This window comes from Anolis carolinensis, chromosome 1 (genome assembly GCF_035594765.1).
Source record: "Anolis carolinensis isolate JA03-04 chromosome 1, rAnoCar3.1.pri, whole genome shotgun sequence".
Taxonomy (NCBI): domain Eukaryota; kingdom Metazoa; phylum Chordata; class Lepidosauria; order Squamata; family Dactyloidae; genus Anolis; species Anolis carolinensis.
In genome coordinates, this window is record NC_085841.1 from 73,798,378 (window position 1) to 73,817,597 (window position 19,220).

At 39.8% G+C, this 19,220-nt stretch overlaps 2 protein-coding genes across 9 annotated transcripts in view; one reads left to right on the forward strand and one right to left on the reverse strand.

Annotated features, from left to right (window-relative positions):
* tfb1m (transcription factor B1, mitochondrial) overlaps nucleotides 1-1,779 on the forward strand; it is a 33,766-nt gene extending 31,987 nt beyond the window's left edge. For all 4 annotated transcript variants that reach the window (XM_008123678.3, XM_008123660.3, XM_062976983.1 and 1 more), the window contains one exon: nucleotides 1,240-1,779. In XM_008123678.3, coding sequence (XP_008121885.1) covers nucleotides 1,240-1,483 — 244 coding nt within the window. In that variant the 3' untranslated portion in view covers nucleotides 1,484-1,779. The remainder of the gene's footprint in view (nucleotides 1-1,239) is intronic.
* Nucleotides 1,715-19,220, reverse strand: part of tiam2 (TIAM Rac1 associated GEF 2) — a 112,616-nt gene continuing 95,110 nt past the window's right edge. For all 5 annotated transcript variants that reach the window (XM_062976962.1, XM_062976961.1, XM_062976963.1 and 2 more), the window contains 10 exons: nucleotides 17,241-17,309; nucleotides 16,777-16,902; nucleotides 15,926-16,034; nucleotides 12,517-12,696; nucleotides 11,689-11,916; nucleotides 9,495-9,553; nucleotides 7,299-7,404; nucleotides 6,178-6,265; nucleotides 5,237-5,391; nucleotides 1,715-2,880 (listed from right to left, as the gene is read on the reverse strand). In XM_062976962.1, coding sequence (XP_062833032.1) covers nucleotides 2,240-2,880; nucleotides 5,237-5,391; nucleotides 6,178-6,265; nucleotides 7,299-7,404; nucleotides 9,495-9,553; nucleotides 11,689-11,916; nucleotides 12,517-12,696; nucleotides 15,926-16,034; nucleotides 16,777-16,902; nucleotides 17,241-17,309 — 1,761 coding nt within the window. In that variant the 3' untranslated portion in view covers nucleotides 1,715-2,239. The remainder of the gene's footprint in view (nucleotides 2,881-5,236; nucleotides 5,392-6,177; nucleotides 6,266-7,298; nucleotides 7,405-9,494; nucleotides 9,554-11,688; nucleotides 11,917-12,516; nucleotides 12,697-15,925; nucleotides 16,035-16,776; nucleotides 16,903-17,240; nucleotides 17,310-19,220) is intronic.

The window sequence follows — 19,220 nt, forward strand, 5'->3', positions numbered from 1 at the left end:
ATCTAGACCAGGCCTGCACAACCTGTGGCCCTTTAGGTGATCTGGACTTCAGCTCCCAGAATTCCTGATCATTGGAAAAGTTGGCTAGGGCTTCTGGGAGTTGGAGTCCCAAACATCTGGTGGGGCCACATGTTGTGCAGGCCTGGTCTAGACCTTCATACTTCAAACCCCTCAGTGAGCTAAGGTGGCCTCTGCCTCACTGAGGTTAGAAGTAGCAGAGTTTTTGAATTACTGGATTTCAGTTCAGTGATTCACCTTTGTAGTTATACTAGGAGTCTGAAACTTTCTTCTAAGATGCTTCTAGATCCCAAAAAGTGCACCAGGAAGTCTTTCCCCTTGCTGCTTCTACAACACATAACTATAATGCCCTTCAGTGTCAAACTGCATTAATTCTACAGCGCAGGTGCACCCTCTTGAGACACGATGGTGGGTACAAGTTACCCTATAAAGACCCATCCCTGAAAGAGGACATTTACCAAACCCTTCTGAACATTAGATGAGGCTCTGCGATGTGTTCTTCAATTGGGCATAAAGGCAAGGCTGTCTTGGCTATAACATCTCTTTGAGACTCTTTCCTCTTTTAAGACTTGGTTTTTCAAGTATTTCTCCTTGATATGTGCAGAGGATGAAGCCTACTTTCACCTCCTCCTTCCTAATGGGGTATCTAGCTGTTAGCTATACAAAAGAGTCTCACTTATCCAACACTCGCTTATCCAACGTTCTGGATTATCCAACACATTTTTGTAGTCAATGTTTTCAATACATCGTGATATTTTGGTGCTAAAGTCGTAAATACAGTAATTACTACATAGCATTACTGTGTATTGAACTACTTTTTCTGCCAAATTTGTTGTATAACATGAAGTTTTGGTGCTTAATTTGTAAAATCATAACCTAATTTGATGTTTAATAGGCTTTTTCTTAATCTCTCCTTATTATCCAACATATTTGCTTATCCAACGTTCTGCCGGCCCGTTTACGTTGGATAAGTGAGACTGTACTGTATTTAGAAATTTGGAGGGAAATTGTGCATTGTAATAGTGCCCTTATATTGGAAAGTAATGGATTATATTTTTATTGCAAGCATCATATAATGAGAGCCTATGGCCAGTTTATTGCACTTGATTAGTAGTAGCAACAGTGAATTAACTAGTTGTGGGATCTAAATAAATTGAGACAATGTTAGTTAATCCTTTCTTACAGTTTCCCTTGCTTATCATGTCCACTATTATCTTTCAGGATTTTATTTCCAGAAGCCACACGTTTAGAAAAAGCGGAACAAATGCTCATGTTGGCAGATGTTGATCCAACTCTACGCCCAACTCAGCTTTCCATGTTTCATTTTAAAAATCTTTGTGATGTCTATAGGAAAATGTGTGATGAAGACCCAAGCCTTTTTGCATATAATTATAGAGAGGAACTGCGAGAGAAAAGAAGAAAAAAGAGTAACTTTAAAAGGACATCAGATGATGACTTGATATAGTCAATTCTCTAAAATGAGTCAGCCAAGAAGTAAAATTGGTTTTGTTGACTGAAGTGAAATTTTCTGAAGACTTCTTGACCTAAAGGATATGTGAAATTGAAAGATGGAAGATGTAGTACGCTCCCACATAAATGATTCCAAGTACAATCAAGTGATAGAAGAAGATTAAAATGCCCCTGGAGCCAAAGTACTGAATTCAAAACTTCAGAAAAGGAAATGTGATACAAAGACTATGCCTACATCATTGAACATTTTACTGTACAAACTTGTAGAGAAAATAAAAATACAAGATTACAGTACAGACTTCCATATTTACATATATATATATATATATATATAAATCAAGTATAAACAACATATTACAACATAGTGCAACATTATTTTTTCTGTAATGAATAAAAAATAAATTCTGCTTTAAATAAAGCAAAATTTAACTGAAACTTAAATGGTTAAACAAAGCTGTTTGCATTATTGTCAAAAGATGTAGATCATACTGTTTAATCCCCTTTTTCCTAATTTTAAAAATGTAATTAACTTTTGTCAAATGCTATAGATTAATTTACAGAATTAATTTACAGGCTAGCTCAATCTAATTTGTCTATTCTGTAATAAATTAAAATAACTTAAGCCTTTACAACTAATTCTGTGGGAAAACACAGTAGTGCATTAAATGGAAGAGTTAACAGTTCTTACTTATAACCAGCTGTTTGAGAAAAATATGTAAATAAAATCTTTTGGGATGGAGGAAGAAGGAAGCTAGGACTTCCCATGCCTATCTACAGTTTCATAAAAACAATCCTCGTTAACCACTGAACTTAAACTTTGTACACTAAATTCCCTTTCTAAAATAGAATTCAAGTCAAAACTTCCAGCATCAGGATGACTGTCAAGAGATTGATGCCTTTCTTGCATTGCCAGTAACATCCCTTTATCCTGTCTTATACTGTTTGCCTTACGCTTAATGGGGCAAAAGTGTGCACGCACTAGTTTAGGATGCTCTCTTCCCTTCTGTTCATCCACACACACTTTCTCCAAAGGGTACCTTTCCTCAGCATCATTGCTTGCATTCTCAGAAATCTTTAGCCGCTGGAACTGGATTTCTATGCCTTTTGTGGGGCTGTCTTTCTTTACAATCTGCTGATAGTCATCCTCCTCATCACTTAAAATGTCAGATTCTTTGACAGGGCTGTCTGAAAAATCGGAGGCGCAGTTCTGAAGGTGCTTCACAGGGGAGGAACTTTTTGATTCCAGGAGGCTGTCAGTGGTATGGCAGCTGCTGCTTGGAGTACTGCTGCTCAGGCTGCATTCATCTGAATCTAGTTCATTTCCTTTGGCTGCATCCATGTTCCATTCATTACTGGGAGAGTTCTTTAATAACTTCAAGGATCTTGAGGAAGCTGCCGGTGAAAACACAAGATTATTGTCCTCAACCACAGTAACCTTAATTGTAATTGTGAGATTTCAGAATTGTTCTTCAACATTTAAAGCATGATTCAGATGCTGGAGTGAATTCAACCATGCACACATTTTAAAGCTTCATTTAATATGTTATAGGGAGAATTCACAAATAAGATTACAATATAAATATTAGAATGTGGCAAAATAACCCAATTTGCTGGAGTCTTCAGATGGGCTGTGATAAATGACAGAGTGAGCTGTGTGATACATGAAAAACCTTACGAGGGAAAAAGCTTGAGAATTATCCACCTACTAAAATAGACTGGACCAACCCCCATGATATGGAAGCACAAACTGCTAAGCAAAGAGGATCCAAGTTTGAGCTGGCAAGAACAGAGATCTCATAGATGTTGACGTATAGTGAGGGATTATTAGTCATCTGCCTTTCAGGCACAGGATGAAGCTGTCAGAAAGGGAGCCATTTTTTGGAAAGCAACACCAGAGCCATAAGTTTCATGGCTTAAGAAAGGCAGGTATGGATTGAGAAGTCTCATACAGGTAGGTAAAGGTAAAGGTTTCCCCTGACGTTAAGTCCAATCGTGTCCGACTGGGGGTTGGTGCTCATCTCCATTTCTAAGCCAAAGAGCCGGTGGTGTCTGCAGACACTTCCAAGGTCATGTGGCCAGCATGACTGCATGGAGCGCCATTACCTTCCCACCAGAGTGGTACCTATTGATGTACTCAATGTTTTTGCATATTTTCAAACTGCTAGGTTGGCAGAAGCTGGGGCTAACAGCGGGCACTCATTCCACTCCCCTGATTTGAACCTGCAACCTTTTGGTCCGCAAGTTTGGCATGTCAGCGCTTTAACACACTGCGCCACAGGAGGCCCTCAAACAGGTATACCTCAATTAATGAAGATATGCAACGGCATTAATTCTTTAACAGAAAAATTTGTATCAGAGGCAGAAATGACAAAGGAAAAGTAGGGATAGATTACCATAAAAAGAACACTACTTCAACATGTTTTGACAAACTATCCAAACCTAACACTATGCACATGTGAAATGGAATAACTAGGTCTGTAAAACTTGTAAAACAACCAAATACTTTTTCAAAAATTTGAAAGTTTTTTTCCAAAATGCATCCAGGAATTATTTTTCTCCTTCCTTTCACTAGTCAAACTTTTTTTCTGTTGTTTTAAAAATGTACTTGGAATAGCTGATAACTGTCTGCTTTCCTCCTCCTCCCGCCCCCAGGTTCATTCATGCTTGCTAAGTAATTCTCAGGGCAATTGCTATTTACCTTGTCTGTGGTAAGCAGGCATATATACCTACCATAGAATTGCTAAGTTAGAATTACATTTTCAACCAGTTTTGGCATTACTGATTTGTTTATTGCAGACATACTGCAGCAAATTCACACTGAAAGTCTATGTCTCCCCAGCCCTTCATTATCTTCCAAATGCAAAGGTTGCTAAATATTCCAGCTAGTCAGAGGACAAGGAAAAAAAGGGAGTAAAGATGAGTGGTCATAAAAAAGTCAGGAACTTCTTTCTTGGAGAATTTGTTAACTGAGGTGTTCCTATAAATGCATTTCTAGGTACTCTTTAACAGAGATAGAAATAACATGGAAAGAATACAAAAAACAGTTGCAGGTTTATACACCAATGAACAATATGCCCATATGAATGCAACATCCAGATCAGGTAAACCTTGCATAAGTGTGCATGAACATTTTCATTCTTTTATTGACCCCTTTAAGGCTTCTTCGAAACAGCATCCAGAGATGATTTTGTCTTTCACCAACCTCCCCTTTTCTTAAGATTTCCACTTTGGTGGCCAGACCTATAGTTTTATGCTTTTTTACATGCTGGTAAGACTTTCCCCACTTTTGCTGTTCACACATGTTCAGTAAGGGACTCTAGAGGCAGCTACTATTCGTTACTTTGTCTGTTCCAGGCAGATACAGACAGACTAGAACAAGAATGCTGAGAAGAAGTCAGTAAGTAACTTTATTTTTCTACCCCACCACTATCTCCCGAAGAAGCTTACTCTTCCTATAGCTTCAGAGTGAGGACTCCAATTTTTACTCTCAGGCCCTGTGGAAGGTTCATGACTCCCATGATTCCACAATGTTAATAAGATCAATACAACTTTTTGTTTTTTAACTTATATCTTCTAGGCCACAAAAAACTATTTGTTGACAACACAGAATTGTGCAATTTTTCTGGAATTTAGCACTTTCCAAACTGCGCAATCAAAATCAGATGAAGAAGATTATGTGTTTGGATAAAATCAGAACATTAGAATGGATAAAAATCTTGACATATAGATTGAGAAAATATATTCTTACCCAATTTCGCTGAAATAGGGATTCGATTCTTAGGCAGAACTAACCGGTTTTTACATGCTTTCTCCAAAGGCAGATCACATTTTATTTGACGCCTAAAGTTTTCTCGTAAGATTGAACGAATCACTTTGACAACATTGGATTTGTTTTCACAGTCACTATAAATTGAAGAAAATGGTGTTTGATTTATAAAAATGCCAATTTCTTATATTTAAATTTCTCATTTCAGGATCAGTGTGATTTGATGCTGATTCTCTAGCCCAGCGGTTCTCAAAGTGTGATCTACAGAGCCCTTGGGGCTCCACGAAGCATACTGGGGCTCTGCGCTTCCCCTCCTCCTCCCCCCTCCAAGCTTTCCCTCTTCTTTCCTGCTCCTCCCTCGCCTCCCCCACTGCCAAAAGCCTTTTTCCTCACCTCCCTCACTGCCCAGATCCTTTTCCCCCTTGCCCTTGCTTCCAAAACCCTATTTCCCTCCCACTGCTCAGGGTGTGCTTTGATTGTGGTTTTTCTGCATGGCAGGATGGCCCCTAGGATCTTCCACTGGAATACTGTTAAGTATATGTTGGTCAAAAAGTTTGGCTATGCCTGAGATATATATACAGTAGAGTCCCGAGGCACCTCCGGGGGCGCCCCTCCCTCTCCCTCTCCTTCTCTTGAGCGAATGGAGCTTGAGAGGAGAGAGAGGAGGAAGAGCCCTGGAAGAGCACCATGATCGCTGCTGCAGCAGTGCTCAAGGGGTGCTTCCCTGGGCCGAGCCCTCACCCCTTGGGAAACACGCTCGTGGAGTGTCACAGAAAATCTTACAGAAACAAGCACTATTCAGTTTGCCATGCTACTTGAAAGATAAATATAATTACTGAAAAGTTGTATAATAAGGTTATTGTGGAGGGATGAGGAAGGGGAAAAATACACCTGGGGATGTTATCTTTGTATTATCCATTTACCTGCTACATAACTGGAAGATTGTTTCAGGTCTTCCTTCCAATTCTGACTTCATATGAATTAGTTCCCAAATGCAGTTGTTTTCCGTGCCTGTATGTAGAAAGGAATTAGATTGTAAGTATTTCATGATGATTGTAATCTTTAATAGGAAGACTGAAGCCTCAATGGAGTTTTAATATCATCCAAAAACTCAATAGGATTTTAATATCATCCAAAAACTAGTGTCCATGGTGAGACTCTTAATTCTGTTTCAGTAATTAATGTTTTCCTATAGAAATGCTTACCTCCATTTCATTTGCTAAATATATAATACTGTAGTCTGTTAAAAGAGGACCTTAACACCCTAAAACACCATCTTATCTTGGACATTAAGAAGAGTCAGCCCTGGTTACTACATAAACGGGAAACACAAACAAATACCAGATGCTGTAGGCAACATTTCAGAGGAAAGAACAAGACTAAATGACTTCTGAGTAATCCTTGCCTAAAACTTTATGAAAGGCATGGGGTTGCTATAATTGTAATGTACTTTACAATTACAACGTTTTTGGAGAAAAAATGTAGGCCAGCATTCTGAATTAGTTTACAATTAACTAAGAAATCAGCTAAGTAACGTTTCCTGGGCTTCACCCCTCCAAACCTAACAAACATTCAGCTGTGCTCTGATGGTCAGCAGAATGGATCCCCTTCTTCTCATGCAGGACTCTACTTGGTAAATTAGTCTGCGAGGAAGAGATAACAAGGTCACAATCATGACTAAATCGTGATCACATATACAGAACAGTTACCTAACCACAACTGTTTTGCATTCACGACCAGTACTTAGTCATGATTTTGATGATTTTGACATTGCCATGATCGTGACTCACTGTTCAACTTACTTTACCTAGCATCATCAGAATGGGGAGAAAGGCTGTCATTCTGCCAACTGTCAGAGGATGTATGAATGATGCTTATTCTCAGGTTTGGAGGGGCCAAGCCAGGAGGATGTGCCTAGTTAATACAAATGCATAGAGAATTCTGGCCAACAGTCATTACAGATTATTCTAAGTGGTAAGACAAGCTTTCCAGATAAGTAACAATACATAATGTTGAACAAAATAACAACCACAACAATAGCAACCTGCTGTATTTCCCAGTCGAACTTGAAGTGCAGACAAAGGAATCAACCAACGGAATTTAAATAAGTCCAAATCACCATGATTATGGGTAGCACGGACATTGGTTGCCTTGAGAGAGAAAAAAGAAAAAACATTTAAGTGCTGCTGCCTTTTTAAAAGGTAGACTAGATTGGTATTCCTAAAACACTAATGCCTGCTCTATTGCTAGTTCCAATCGGAATTGGCTCACTGTATCAACTAATGATCACACAAAGAATTCTCTATTATGGTCTATACTGCATATCTTCACATATATTTTGCTACATAGTAGAGGTGCTAAAGAACTGCATTACTAAACTGTGATAACATGCAACATGATGCTACCTGCTGGTGCATATTGGCACTTCCTAGCCAATGTCACTGTGCACATCTGTTCTGTTGTCCATTGGTCCCTATGCTCAACAGTCAGTTTGCTGGTTCCCTCTAGTAGCATAACATGCTTTGTTGAATATATACATTGTAAAAGTGTTCAGTTCTATTTCCTGCAGACACAAGTCTGTTTCAAGTTCACAAGTGAATTCCAACCAGTACTCAATCAGTGGATCTGATCTAACTAGAGCTACCAACCAGATTCAGACCATTATCACAGAAATCAATGCACTTCCAGTTAAATGGGATGTATTCAAAACTCATGAATCAAGTCTTACTCAAGTATGGTCCCCATTCATAGAGGAGGTCTCAGATTTACTGATGGTAAGTAAGTAAGTAAAAGTTTATTTGTATACCACCCTCTCTCCCGAAAGGGACTCAGGGCGGTTTCTAATATAAAATCAGCATAAAACATTGTACAATAAAACACTGAAAACACTATAAAACGCTATAAGAATCAAAAACAAAAACAAAACATAACAATTGACTAAAAGAATCACATAAACAGAAAGGATACAATCACTCAAATAACATATGAATCTGAAAAGAAAAAAGACCACTGGGATGGAGGAGAGGATGGCCTGGAGGGACCACTAGAACTAAAATACATTCTAAGATGCTTTGGGGCAGAGGAATAAAGTGCAGTGTTTCAAGTCAAAGAGATGGCCTGTGCAACTACTATAGCTATGGGCTCGGTTATCCAAAGGTGCAGCGGAAGAGCCAGGTTTTAAGCAGCTTTTTGAAGGAAGCTTAATTACTAAGCTTCAAACACAGTCTTAATTACTAACAGCTCTTTCTCCCAAATTGATGGTCTCATTGTCTCTAAGCTTTTGGTGTAAGACATCACAGGAGGAGAGCCTATAATACTTGGATGCAACCTCAATCGTGTTTAGAGAAGAATTAGAGAAATAATTGGAAGAAATCACTTGCACTCAGACTAGATCCACTGTCATGACTATTTACTGGTCCAGTCCTGTGACTGGAATCCCGCATAACTCTGATTGTGCCAGTGCTTTCAAAGTTTGGATGCTTGTGTAAGGAGATATTTAATACCTCCTTATGCAAGGAGCTATCCCCTAAAACAAGAATATATCAGGATCTCTGACCATACAACAGGGAATATGCCTCTTCCTTTCATTCACCTAACCAAAGTATTTTACATGACTTCCCAATCTAAATAGCTCATTAGCATTACCACAAAGAAGTTCACTGTCCTGATACTAACTGTAGCAGATGTTTTGACAATAACCTAAAGCCTAATTTGTAAACAAAAATAAATTACATCAAGTTTGGATGACTATAGTGTGTTGGGGGAAAGGGGGTAGATCCATTTGAAGACTGCTTGGAAACTGGCCGATCCAGAGCTGAAACCAGATGTTAACTTGGGCAGACTATAGGTGCATACAACTCTACTGGCTGCTGGTTTATTTCTGAGCACAATTCAAAATGGTGGTTCTGACCTACATAGCCTTATACTACTTGGATCCAAGTTATTTAAGGATCCCTTTGGAGCCTGTGTGTATATTGAGATCTGCAAAATACTTTCTCTCTGTCCCATCGTCTTCACAAGAACATCTGGCAGAGACACAAGAGACACCCTTCTAGTCCTTGGAAGTCCCCAACTAGAGAAGTTAAACTAGTGCCCATTTTACTATCCTTTCACAGGCACTAAAGACCTTCTGTTTTGGCAAGTGTTTGAGAGCTGACTAGAATATTAGTAACAACTACAACAAAGAGCTACTAATATAGAAAGATGGTTTGGTAATGCTAGTCCAGACTTTAAAACTTACCAACTTCTTCTTGAGTTTGCAGTTTTCTCTGTATACCAGTATGACAGCCCTTTTGAACACTACGAGAAAAGAACGTTTACTGATTATTTAGCCAATATGTTAACCCATAAAAAGGAATTACAAATTATTAATTGGCTTTTCAAAATAATGTTGTGTTTGATGTGAATAGAAATCCATCACAAATTGAACAGAACAATTACTGATATTTGCACAAGGCTTACTACTACTACTACTACTACTACTACTACTACTACTATATTTATACCCTGCTTTATCTCCTCAAAGGGACCTTAAAGCAGCTTGACATAAAAGCATTACTATACAATTTAAAATATACAAATATGCAAACATTAAACAATTAAACACAACCAACACTTTAAAAAATCAGTTAAAATCCATCAAAACATATTCAAAATTAAATATTACAGCACCCCCTGACTAGATCTTAAACACCGTCATCTTCAAAAGCCTGCCTGTATAAAAAGGTTTTAGCCTGCCACCGGAAGGACAGCAGGGAGGGGACCATCCTGACTTCTCTGGACAGGGAGTACCAGAGTCATGGGACTGCCTTCAAGAAGGCCCACTTTCTTGCTCCCACCAACTGAGCTTGAGATGGAGGTGGGATCGAGAGAAGGGGATCTAAACATCTCAGGGCCCAGGCAGGTTCTTTCAAGAGGACGTGGTCAGCCAAACAACTTGGACCTGAACCATCTAGGTCTTTAAAGGTCATAACCAGCACTTTGAATTGTGCCCGGAAACAGACTGGCAGCCAGTGGAGCTGCTGCAACAAAGGGGCTGTCCGCTGCCTGCAGCCAGATCCAGTTAGCAACCTGGCTGTAGCTCTTTGAACCAGCTGAAGTTTCTGAGCACTCTTCAGAGGCAGCCCCACATAGAGCACGTTACAGTAATCTAGATGGGATGTAACTAAGGCATGTGTCATGGTGGCCAGATCTGGCTTCTCAAGGAGTGGGTGTTGTTGGCGCATATGTTTTAATTGTGCAAAGGCCCTCTTGGCCACTGCTGATACACAAAGAGTGTTTAAATATCAATATGACTTGGAGAAAGAGATTATCCAACATCGTAAGCTCTTCATAATATGTAGATACACAGCTCTCAAACTTCAAATGGGGTGGTATATACATTTGCATAAGTGTTATGTGCCATACATCATAGTTCCATATGGCTAATGAAGCATTACTGCCCTCATATGGTGACTGTTTAGAAAATCTATGTGGTATTGATTCATTTTGGAGCTATAATATTTGTAAGTTGCTGGCAATGTGGATCAAGACGACTCAAAAGAAAGCAACTTGGCATCATAGCTTTTTCCACCAAAAAGCCTCAAGATTCCCAAAATTGTGTAATACTTAAAGGGAGAGTTAAAGCCTTAAAGGGAGAGTGTATAAGAAGACTACTTTAGGATTGAGCATGTTCAGTAGCAAAGGAATGCTAAGTGACTTTTCAGGAGGAAAAAAGAAATAGAATGGACAATCTTGGAGGTAGAGATAGTTCACTGTTGGAACGCTGGGTATTTTATTGCCCCCTTGTGTTTTATCCTCTCCAAAGAGGGACATTAATACTGAACTATCTTATCAAAATGCTATAAGGCACATTGTAAAAAATCACTGCAATAACATACATTTGGGATTTTTGTTTTTGTTGTTAAAATAATTTAATACTAAATAATAACTACTATTTTTGTTACTGCTAGTTTTCACTGGCATGACATGTATATTTAAAGAGCTGTAATACTAGATACATCTCACATATAACATTTTACATGCATTGTATGGCTGCAATCCTGCAAGGGTCAGGGTAGCATAATAGTTCTGCATATGGAATTATGCAACAATGACCCATTTACAACCCCATGTTTCTAATGCAGAGTTGTTGGAGCCCTGGATTCAGAGGCATTCATGATGGAATCTGGCTATGCCCCTGTAGCTAAACGCAAAGTGATGACATCTTCCATAGAAATCAACTGGGCTTCTCTGTAGATCTCAGTAGCCTTACAGTACAAAGACAGCCAGATGCTTCTGATATCCCCTGATTCTTCCAGCCATAAATGGTTGGGGAGAGGGCTTTCTTCACAGTTGCGAATGGGAGGGAATCACAGTCATCTCCCTCTTGGCAAAAATTATGCCACTATAAGATACCAGACTATATCTGTTTCACACAAAATTGATATACTTACCAAACACAGTGAGTTCCAAGTCCTTTCTTGTTTTACTTAATGATGGGAATGGATTCAGCCATGACACTGTAGAGTGCAAAAGTAGCTCTCCCATAGAAAGTTCTGTGACCTCCTTCTCAGTTCCACTCTGATCTGCAACCAGTTGGTCAAACACTGCTCCATAATCCTCATAAATCTTCTGCATTTCATTGATGTGACTGGCCACCTTTTCCATTGCCTTTAAGGCTTCTGTGGGGTTAAAAACAAGTCTGCAATTTAATAGATAACTAAAAAGCATAGACAAAAAAAGTCTACATTCTTAGGAGAAGTGACAATGCTAGTTTGCTAGAACAAAAACAAGGGAATCTTGAAGATAAAAAAACATATTTGAATAAATTTTGTGCAATTTGCAGAAATCACCATAATTTTTGGGAGCTATATCAGTCATGAAATGTCATCCTAATCTCTCGGATATTTTTGTTGGTGAAAAGAAGAGGGATTCGAAATTGTGATGTCAAAGGGAATGGAAATAGACCATAGTTGAGGTTCAACACAGTGTGTTGGTTTGGTTTTTGGAGAACATCACAAACTATGATTAATCGGAAACAGAAGCAAATCACATGCAGATTCCCACAACTGCACCAGAACATGAGGACAGAGTGGAGTGTAAGAGTCAAGCTCAAACCAGTCACAATACACCATGATTAATCATGGTGTCCAAATCTGTCCATAGCAAAAATTCCCCTTCAAACATCTTGATGTTAAATATTTGATCTGAATGCAAACATCACCAAAAGATTTTAAGTAGCACTTCAAACAGAGCTATAGTAATGAGCTCCTGAAAGATACCTGTGAGATGGTAGTGCTCCTCACTCTCAGGGTCTGTTAGGGATACCAGTTCTTTCAAGAGAAGTGGGTACTTCAGCACTCTTTGAACTGGCTTGATGAGAAAAGACTCCAATGTGGAAGAATGCTGTTTAGTAGGGTTGTGATCATCCAGAAAGGCCTTAAAGGCTTTATCTGTTTTGGCTAAATAAAACAAAAACAACAAAAAACACCTTGAATTCTTAGGCTCCAGATATGAAACATTTCAATACATCCTAGAGATTAGGGTTCAGTGAAGTACCATTTATGCCATTCTGCTTTGATTGTAATGACACATTGAAAATCATTTATGGCAAACCAGAGATGCTTTAGTTGCAGTTTTCAGTCTGTTTCTCACCAGAATAGGGACAAGAATAACAATAAAATGTATTTTTATTCAGCATTTCTCCCAAAATTAGGCTACAAAGCAGCTTACAATTGAAAAAAAAGAGCACAGCTAGAAAGATAACTATAGGTCACAGCCGAAAATCTGAATTATGTCCTAAATAAAAGCACCACCCAGACAGTTGCATGCGCACCCACACCCACACACACAGACATTATTTTATTATTTTGTTTTATTACAACGTTTCTATCCCGCCCTTCTCACCTCCTAGGGGGGGACTCAGGGCGGCTTACAACCAGGTATAAAACAAGTGTATAAAAACAATTGCAATTACATTCAATAATAATAATAATAATTAAAATTAATTAAGTTAAAATATCCATATAAATATACAGTCAGAGGTACATTCAGAGTCCACAATCCAGATCTGTCACTTTATCAAGGATTCATTGTAGTTGATGCTGCATCTATTGCTCAAAAGCCTGGTCCCACAGCCAAATTTTCAGTTTTTTTGCGAAAAGACAAGAGAGATGGAGCCTGCCTGATCTCATTTGGAAGAGCATTCCACAGACGGAGGCCACCACTGAAAAGGCCCTCTCTCTCATCCCCACCAGCCACAGTTGCGTGGCTGATGGGATCGAAAGCAGGGCCTCCCCCGAAGATCTTAAATTATGAGGTAGCGGGATATACGTTCGGACAAGTAAGCTGGGCTGGAACCGTTTAGAGCTTTATAGGCCAAAGCCAGCACTTTGAATTGTGCTCGGTAGCCAATCGGCCGGCAGTGGAGCTGACGTAACAAAGGAGTGGTGCGCTCCCTGCACGTCGCTCCGGTTAGCAGCCTGGCTGCCGCCTGTTGGACTAGTTGGAGCTTCTGAAAGTCTTCAAAGGCAGCCCCATGTAGGGCGTTGCAGTAATCTATACGGGATTTAACAAGAATGTGGACCACTGTGGCCAAGTCAGGCTTCCCAAGGTATGGCCGCAACTGGCACACAAGTTTTAACTGTGCAAAGGCTCCCCTACCCACCACTGAGACCTGGGATTCCAGGCTCAGCGATGAATATAGGATCACCCCCAAGCTGCGAACCTGCACCTTAAGGGGGAGTGTGACCCCATCCAGCACAGCCTATAACCCTATATCCTGTTCGGCCTTGCGACTGACCAGGAGGACCTCTGTCTTGTCTGGATTCAATTTTAATTTGTTCGCCCTCATCCAGTCTGACACAGTGACCTGGACAGCCTCCTTAGTAACAGGTGGAAAGGAGTGACAAAGTTGGACATCATCTGCATACAGATGACACCGAACTCCAAAACTCCTGATGATTTCTCCCAGTGGCTTCATGTAAATGTTAAATAACATGGGGGACAATGGTTGCGGGGCCAAGCAGGTGTCCCCCAGTAACACCCTCTGGGACCAACCCTCCAGGAATGAGTGGAGCCACTGCAAAACAGTACCTCCAAGCCCCATCCCTGCGAAATAGCACCTCCAAGCCCCATCCCAGAAGGATACCGTGGTCAATGGCATCGAAAGCCGCTGAGAGGTCCAGCGGAACCAGCAGGGACACACTCCCCCTGTCTAGTTCCCAGCGTAGATCATCGACTAAGGTGACCAAGGCTGTCTCGGTACCATGTCTCGGCCTAAAACTAGACTGTGCCGGATCTAGAAAATCAGTGTCTTCCAAGAATCTCTGGAGCTGCAAGGCAACCACACATTCCATGACCTTGCCCAAATAGAGGAGATTGGAAATTGGCTGGAAGCTGACAAATTGTGTGGGGTCCAGGGATGGCTTCTTCAATAGTTGTTTGATCACAGCCATTTTGAGGCTCGCTAGAAATTTGCCTTCCTGAAGGGAGGCATTAACCACCACCTTCACCCACTCTGCCAAACCCCCTCTGGCTTTTTTTACCAGCTAGGATGGGCAGGGGTCTAGGATGCATGTGGTTGGTCTCACCTCTCCAAGGATAATAAATAAAAAATAGTGATGATAAGTAGGAGGGCACAACATAATGACAATGCTTCAGAGTTCTGTACATCTTTTGTTACTCCTTCCCATACAGTATTCATACTGCTGGATTCCCAATGATAACATCATGGCATCACATGAACTTATGTTTCCGTGTACAATGATCTAGTTGTACTGGGTTGTTGTGTGTTTTTCGGGCTGTATGGCCATGTTTCAGAAGTATTCTCTCCTGACGTTTCGCCCACATCTATGGCAGGCATCTGAGGATGCCTGCCATAGATGTGGGCGAAGCGTCAGGAGAGAATACTTCTGAAACATGGCCATACAGCCCGAAAAACACACAACAACCCAGTGATTCCAGCCATGAAAGCCTTTGACATCTAGTTGTACTGATGGGAATCAGTATACTATAGCTACTATTCACATCCCATTTAATTAAAAGTAGATGTGGCCTTTTTTTCCTTTAGGTATCTTTAAGGAATTTTGCCCTCAAGATTCCCACATGCTCTGATGTACAATGCTTTAAAACTGACTTTGAAGCTCTCTCTGGCTATACTCAGAGTAGTTTTTAATAATCTATTTAAAATTTTCATATATGAAAGATATTCAGGAGAGACACCATTTTTTCAGGTAAACAATACTTCCACACGTGTAACTTTCCAAACAGGAGAAGTGAACATACTTAGATGTTCACTGGGTAGCTGGATTTTTGTTCAAATCTGAAAGCAGCTATTCAATTCTATTTTGGAGTACCATTCCACACCCTCACAGTTCAGACTGAAAGCTGCAGCAGATTCACCATCACTTTGAAACCATCGTCCACCTCCTGTTGCTTCCTCCCCCTCATGCACATCTTGATTCAAATCCATGAAAAATCCATATAATAGCAAGATTGAGTGCCCTGTGGCAGAAGGTGGTTTTCAGGGACCACACTCCTAAAAGTTGTCCACTACTACATTGGAAGAATCAGGGTAGACTACAAAAATATAGTCAAAGTCATCTTCTTAATACTCTTTCCATGGAAAATAACAGTTTATTTACTTCAGATCTACCACATACAAAAAAATTATATCATCAGGAGAATTACCTCGCTCAAGAACCTTCTGGACTTTGATGTGATTTGCACAGAATCCACTATACAATTTGAAATGGTCAGCATAATACAGGAAAGAACCTCCCAAAGAGAACAGAAGTTTCTGAAAACAACACAATGGAAGACTGAAATGAAATACATTCATTTTTAGACATCTGTCTAGATTTCCAATAAATAAATAAAAGTGGGATTACTTCAACAATTCGTTCATTTATCCATGTATAACAGCTACAGCCAACTTCTCAATATATATCTTAAAGTGTGGGACAACATTTAAGATCATGGCAAACAAGTCTAGTAAGGAAGTAAATACAAAGAAGATATACATGGAAAACAATACAAGGGAAAATAAACAAATACGGGCAGATTAGCTTTACATATACTTAACCATAGAAATTATGTTACTTTCAACTACACTAACTAAAACTAATTTTGGCAAAGCAGTTATGTCCTCTTTTTTCCTTCTTTAACGATTATTGGCAAATAAGTCATTTTCCCATGGAATCCCTTGGAAATGCTAAACGGTTGGGTAATGTTGTCTAACAAGGTTGGCTCTCGTACAGGGTAAAAGCGAGAACCCTGAAAACTGGGCTTTAGTCATAAGCGAAGCTCTTCTGGAAAGGAAGGAGTGAACGAAAATACCTGCTATAGAAATCTGACCCTGATGTAAATTCAACCTAAGTCCATACATATAGAAGTTTCCATTCTCAGAATGTCAGTGTTAAGCATATAATAAAGCTTTCAGTTGAAGAGAAGGTAGGAAGAAGAAAATAAACCAAAAGGGACCAGCACTACTTCTGACTATCCCATTCAGACATGCAGGGAGTTCAAAACTCTGTATTTACCCGGAATTGTGAAGTAGTTTCAAGTGTGTTAAAATCAGAACAGGATGATATTCCATCTTCCAAGGTCTCTAAAAATACTTTTTGAAAATCCAGCATCTCTGGCAGACTCCCAAACAAAGATTCCATCTAAATGGAAGAGAAAATATGGAAAATGAAAGTTGCTTATAATGGCAGTAATTCATTTGCATGTTGCTAGGGATAAACAAAAGGATACTTAACTGTAATGAATGTGTCTCATAATCGCTTTAGAACTGATTGCATAAGAACAAGGGATTTCTCAAACAAAGATTTCTTAGGAACATTTTTGTCAGAAGTGCAGTCAGTTTTTATAACAGACATGACTAATGCAGCAGATAGAAAAACTCAGTGTGCTTTTTCCCCTTCATGACTAATATAGTAGAAGCAGCCATAAAATTGCAAAAGACCAGAAACCAGCTAAAACAATAGCAGCAAAATACACTTACCTCATCTTGAGTTAGGAAGGTCTCACTCTGAAGAGGCTCCAAGTACAATTGAAAGAGGCAGCTCAGATCCTACAATGGGATAACAATTACAAGCTTTATAGCAGTCCAACATAAAAATAAAAACAATACTTTGCTCATTCCTAAGTATAATACACTCAAATGAATTAGTTTTTACTGAGATCCACACCATTATTCTTCTAGTGCCATTGTTTGAGCTCCCATCACACTCTCTATGTAAAGGACAGAAAAATAGCTTTCAGTTGAGAAATTTGAATTTTATTCTGGGACAGACTTCACTTTGAGTCCCATTTGGGGTCGGAGAAAGTGGGATATAAATATTATAAATAAATAAATAAATAAATAAATATACTATCTATCTATATAAAAATGTAATGTGTGTAATTCCCATGGAGTAAACAACAAAACTACTGGACTGAATCACACCAAATTTGGCCACAAAAGACATAGTCATCCAATCAAGGTGACTAATTACAACATTCATACTTACCTCCACAAACAAAAACCCACTTAGGACGACGCCACAGCAACATGCGGCTGGGAACAGCTAGTACACATAAATGTACTACACATAAAAATGTGTACGTGTGTATGTGGAGGAAGTGTCCACTTACACAGACAGCCTCCCACCTCCACAAACAGCTGTAGTTCCCACTGAGCAGGAGACCCCTATGGCTCTCCCTCCACTAACATGCAGGTTATAGTGAGTGCCATGAACATATAGCCCAACCCCGGCCAGTGTCCTTCACAAACACCATTCTGCCCCCCCCCCCACCCAAGTGAAGGCTTTCACATGGGGACAATTTCCTCCTAGATGTTCCATTTTTTCTTCAGAATGGACATCCCAGGGTTCCTTAATTTGCATGATCCTGCCCACTACCTCTACCTTAACCCTTTCCTACCCCTTTCTATGGCACACAGCTAACAGAGGAATTGATCAGCAACTGAACAAGAGTTTTGGGGAGAATTCATCATGATTTACAAGAGTTTTTCTTGATCTACATACAGAGAGCACTGTTAACCAACCCACCAAGAATGGATCTGGACCAAACTTGCCACAGATAATGGGACTTGCAGTACCTTCACTGAAACTGTGACCCCCACCAACAATGGACTGGGACCAAACTTGGCACAGAGAAGCTCCATGACCAACTGAACATACTGCAAGGGTTAGTGGGAATGGACCTTGATTCTGGGAGTTATAGTTCACCTGCCTCCAGAAAGCACTGAACCCAGCTGATGTCAGATCTGGACCAAACTTGGCATACAGACCCAACATGGTCACCTGTGCATACAGTCCTGGTTTGACGGTGACTGACATCGGATCTGGAAGTTGTAGTTCACCCTTATCCAGACAGCCCTGAACCCAGGCAATGATGGATCTGGACCAAACTGCAGTGACATTCCCTAATATCCCAAAACAAACAATGTCTTCTTCTAATAACCTGGCACACCGCCGGGTCCGCAAGCTAGTAGACACATAAAAGTAAGACCCAATATACTACACAATGAGGAGGGATACAGATTATTTTTGTTTATACACAAACACATGTTGGTACAACATTTTCTTATGGAAAGTATTTTGGAGGCAACCTTACAAATACAAGAGGTGTGCAAGTGCTAAAAAAAACTGGTTGCTGTTGCCTTTAAAAGAGACTTCTCTAACTTCTAAGGGAGGCAGGCCAAGTTAACAGTAATGTTTACACTTTCAGTGATCCAAGCACTTCACATATACAACATAAAAACTTATATCAGAATCAGGCCAGTTTTATCAGCTCCACATTACAGGTGGAAAGTGGAGTTCTCAGAGAACAGCTTAGTTATCACCTTTTGTGAGTTCATCCCAGATGCAAGCTCAGACTCTTAGCCACGATGTTATACCACAGGGTAAATATTTATAGATATCCTTAGAATCAGTTCTGGTCTGAATTTTGACACATTTTAATTTTCTCACTGGGATAG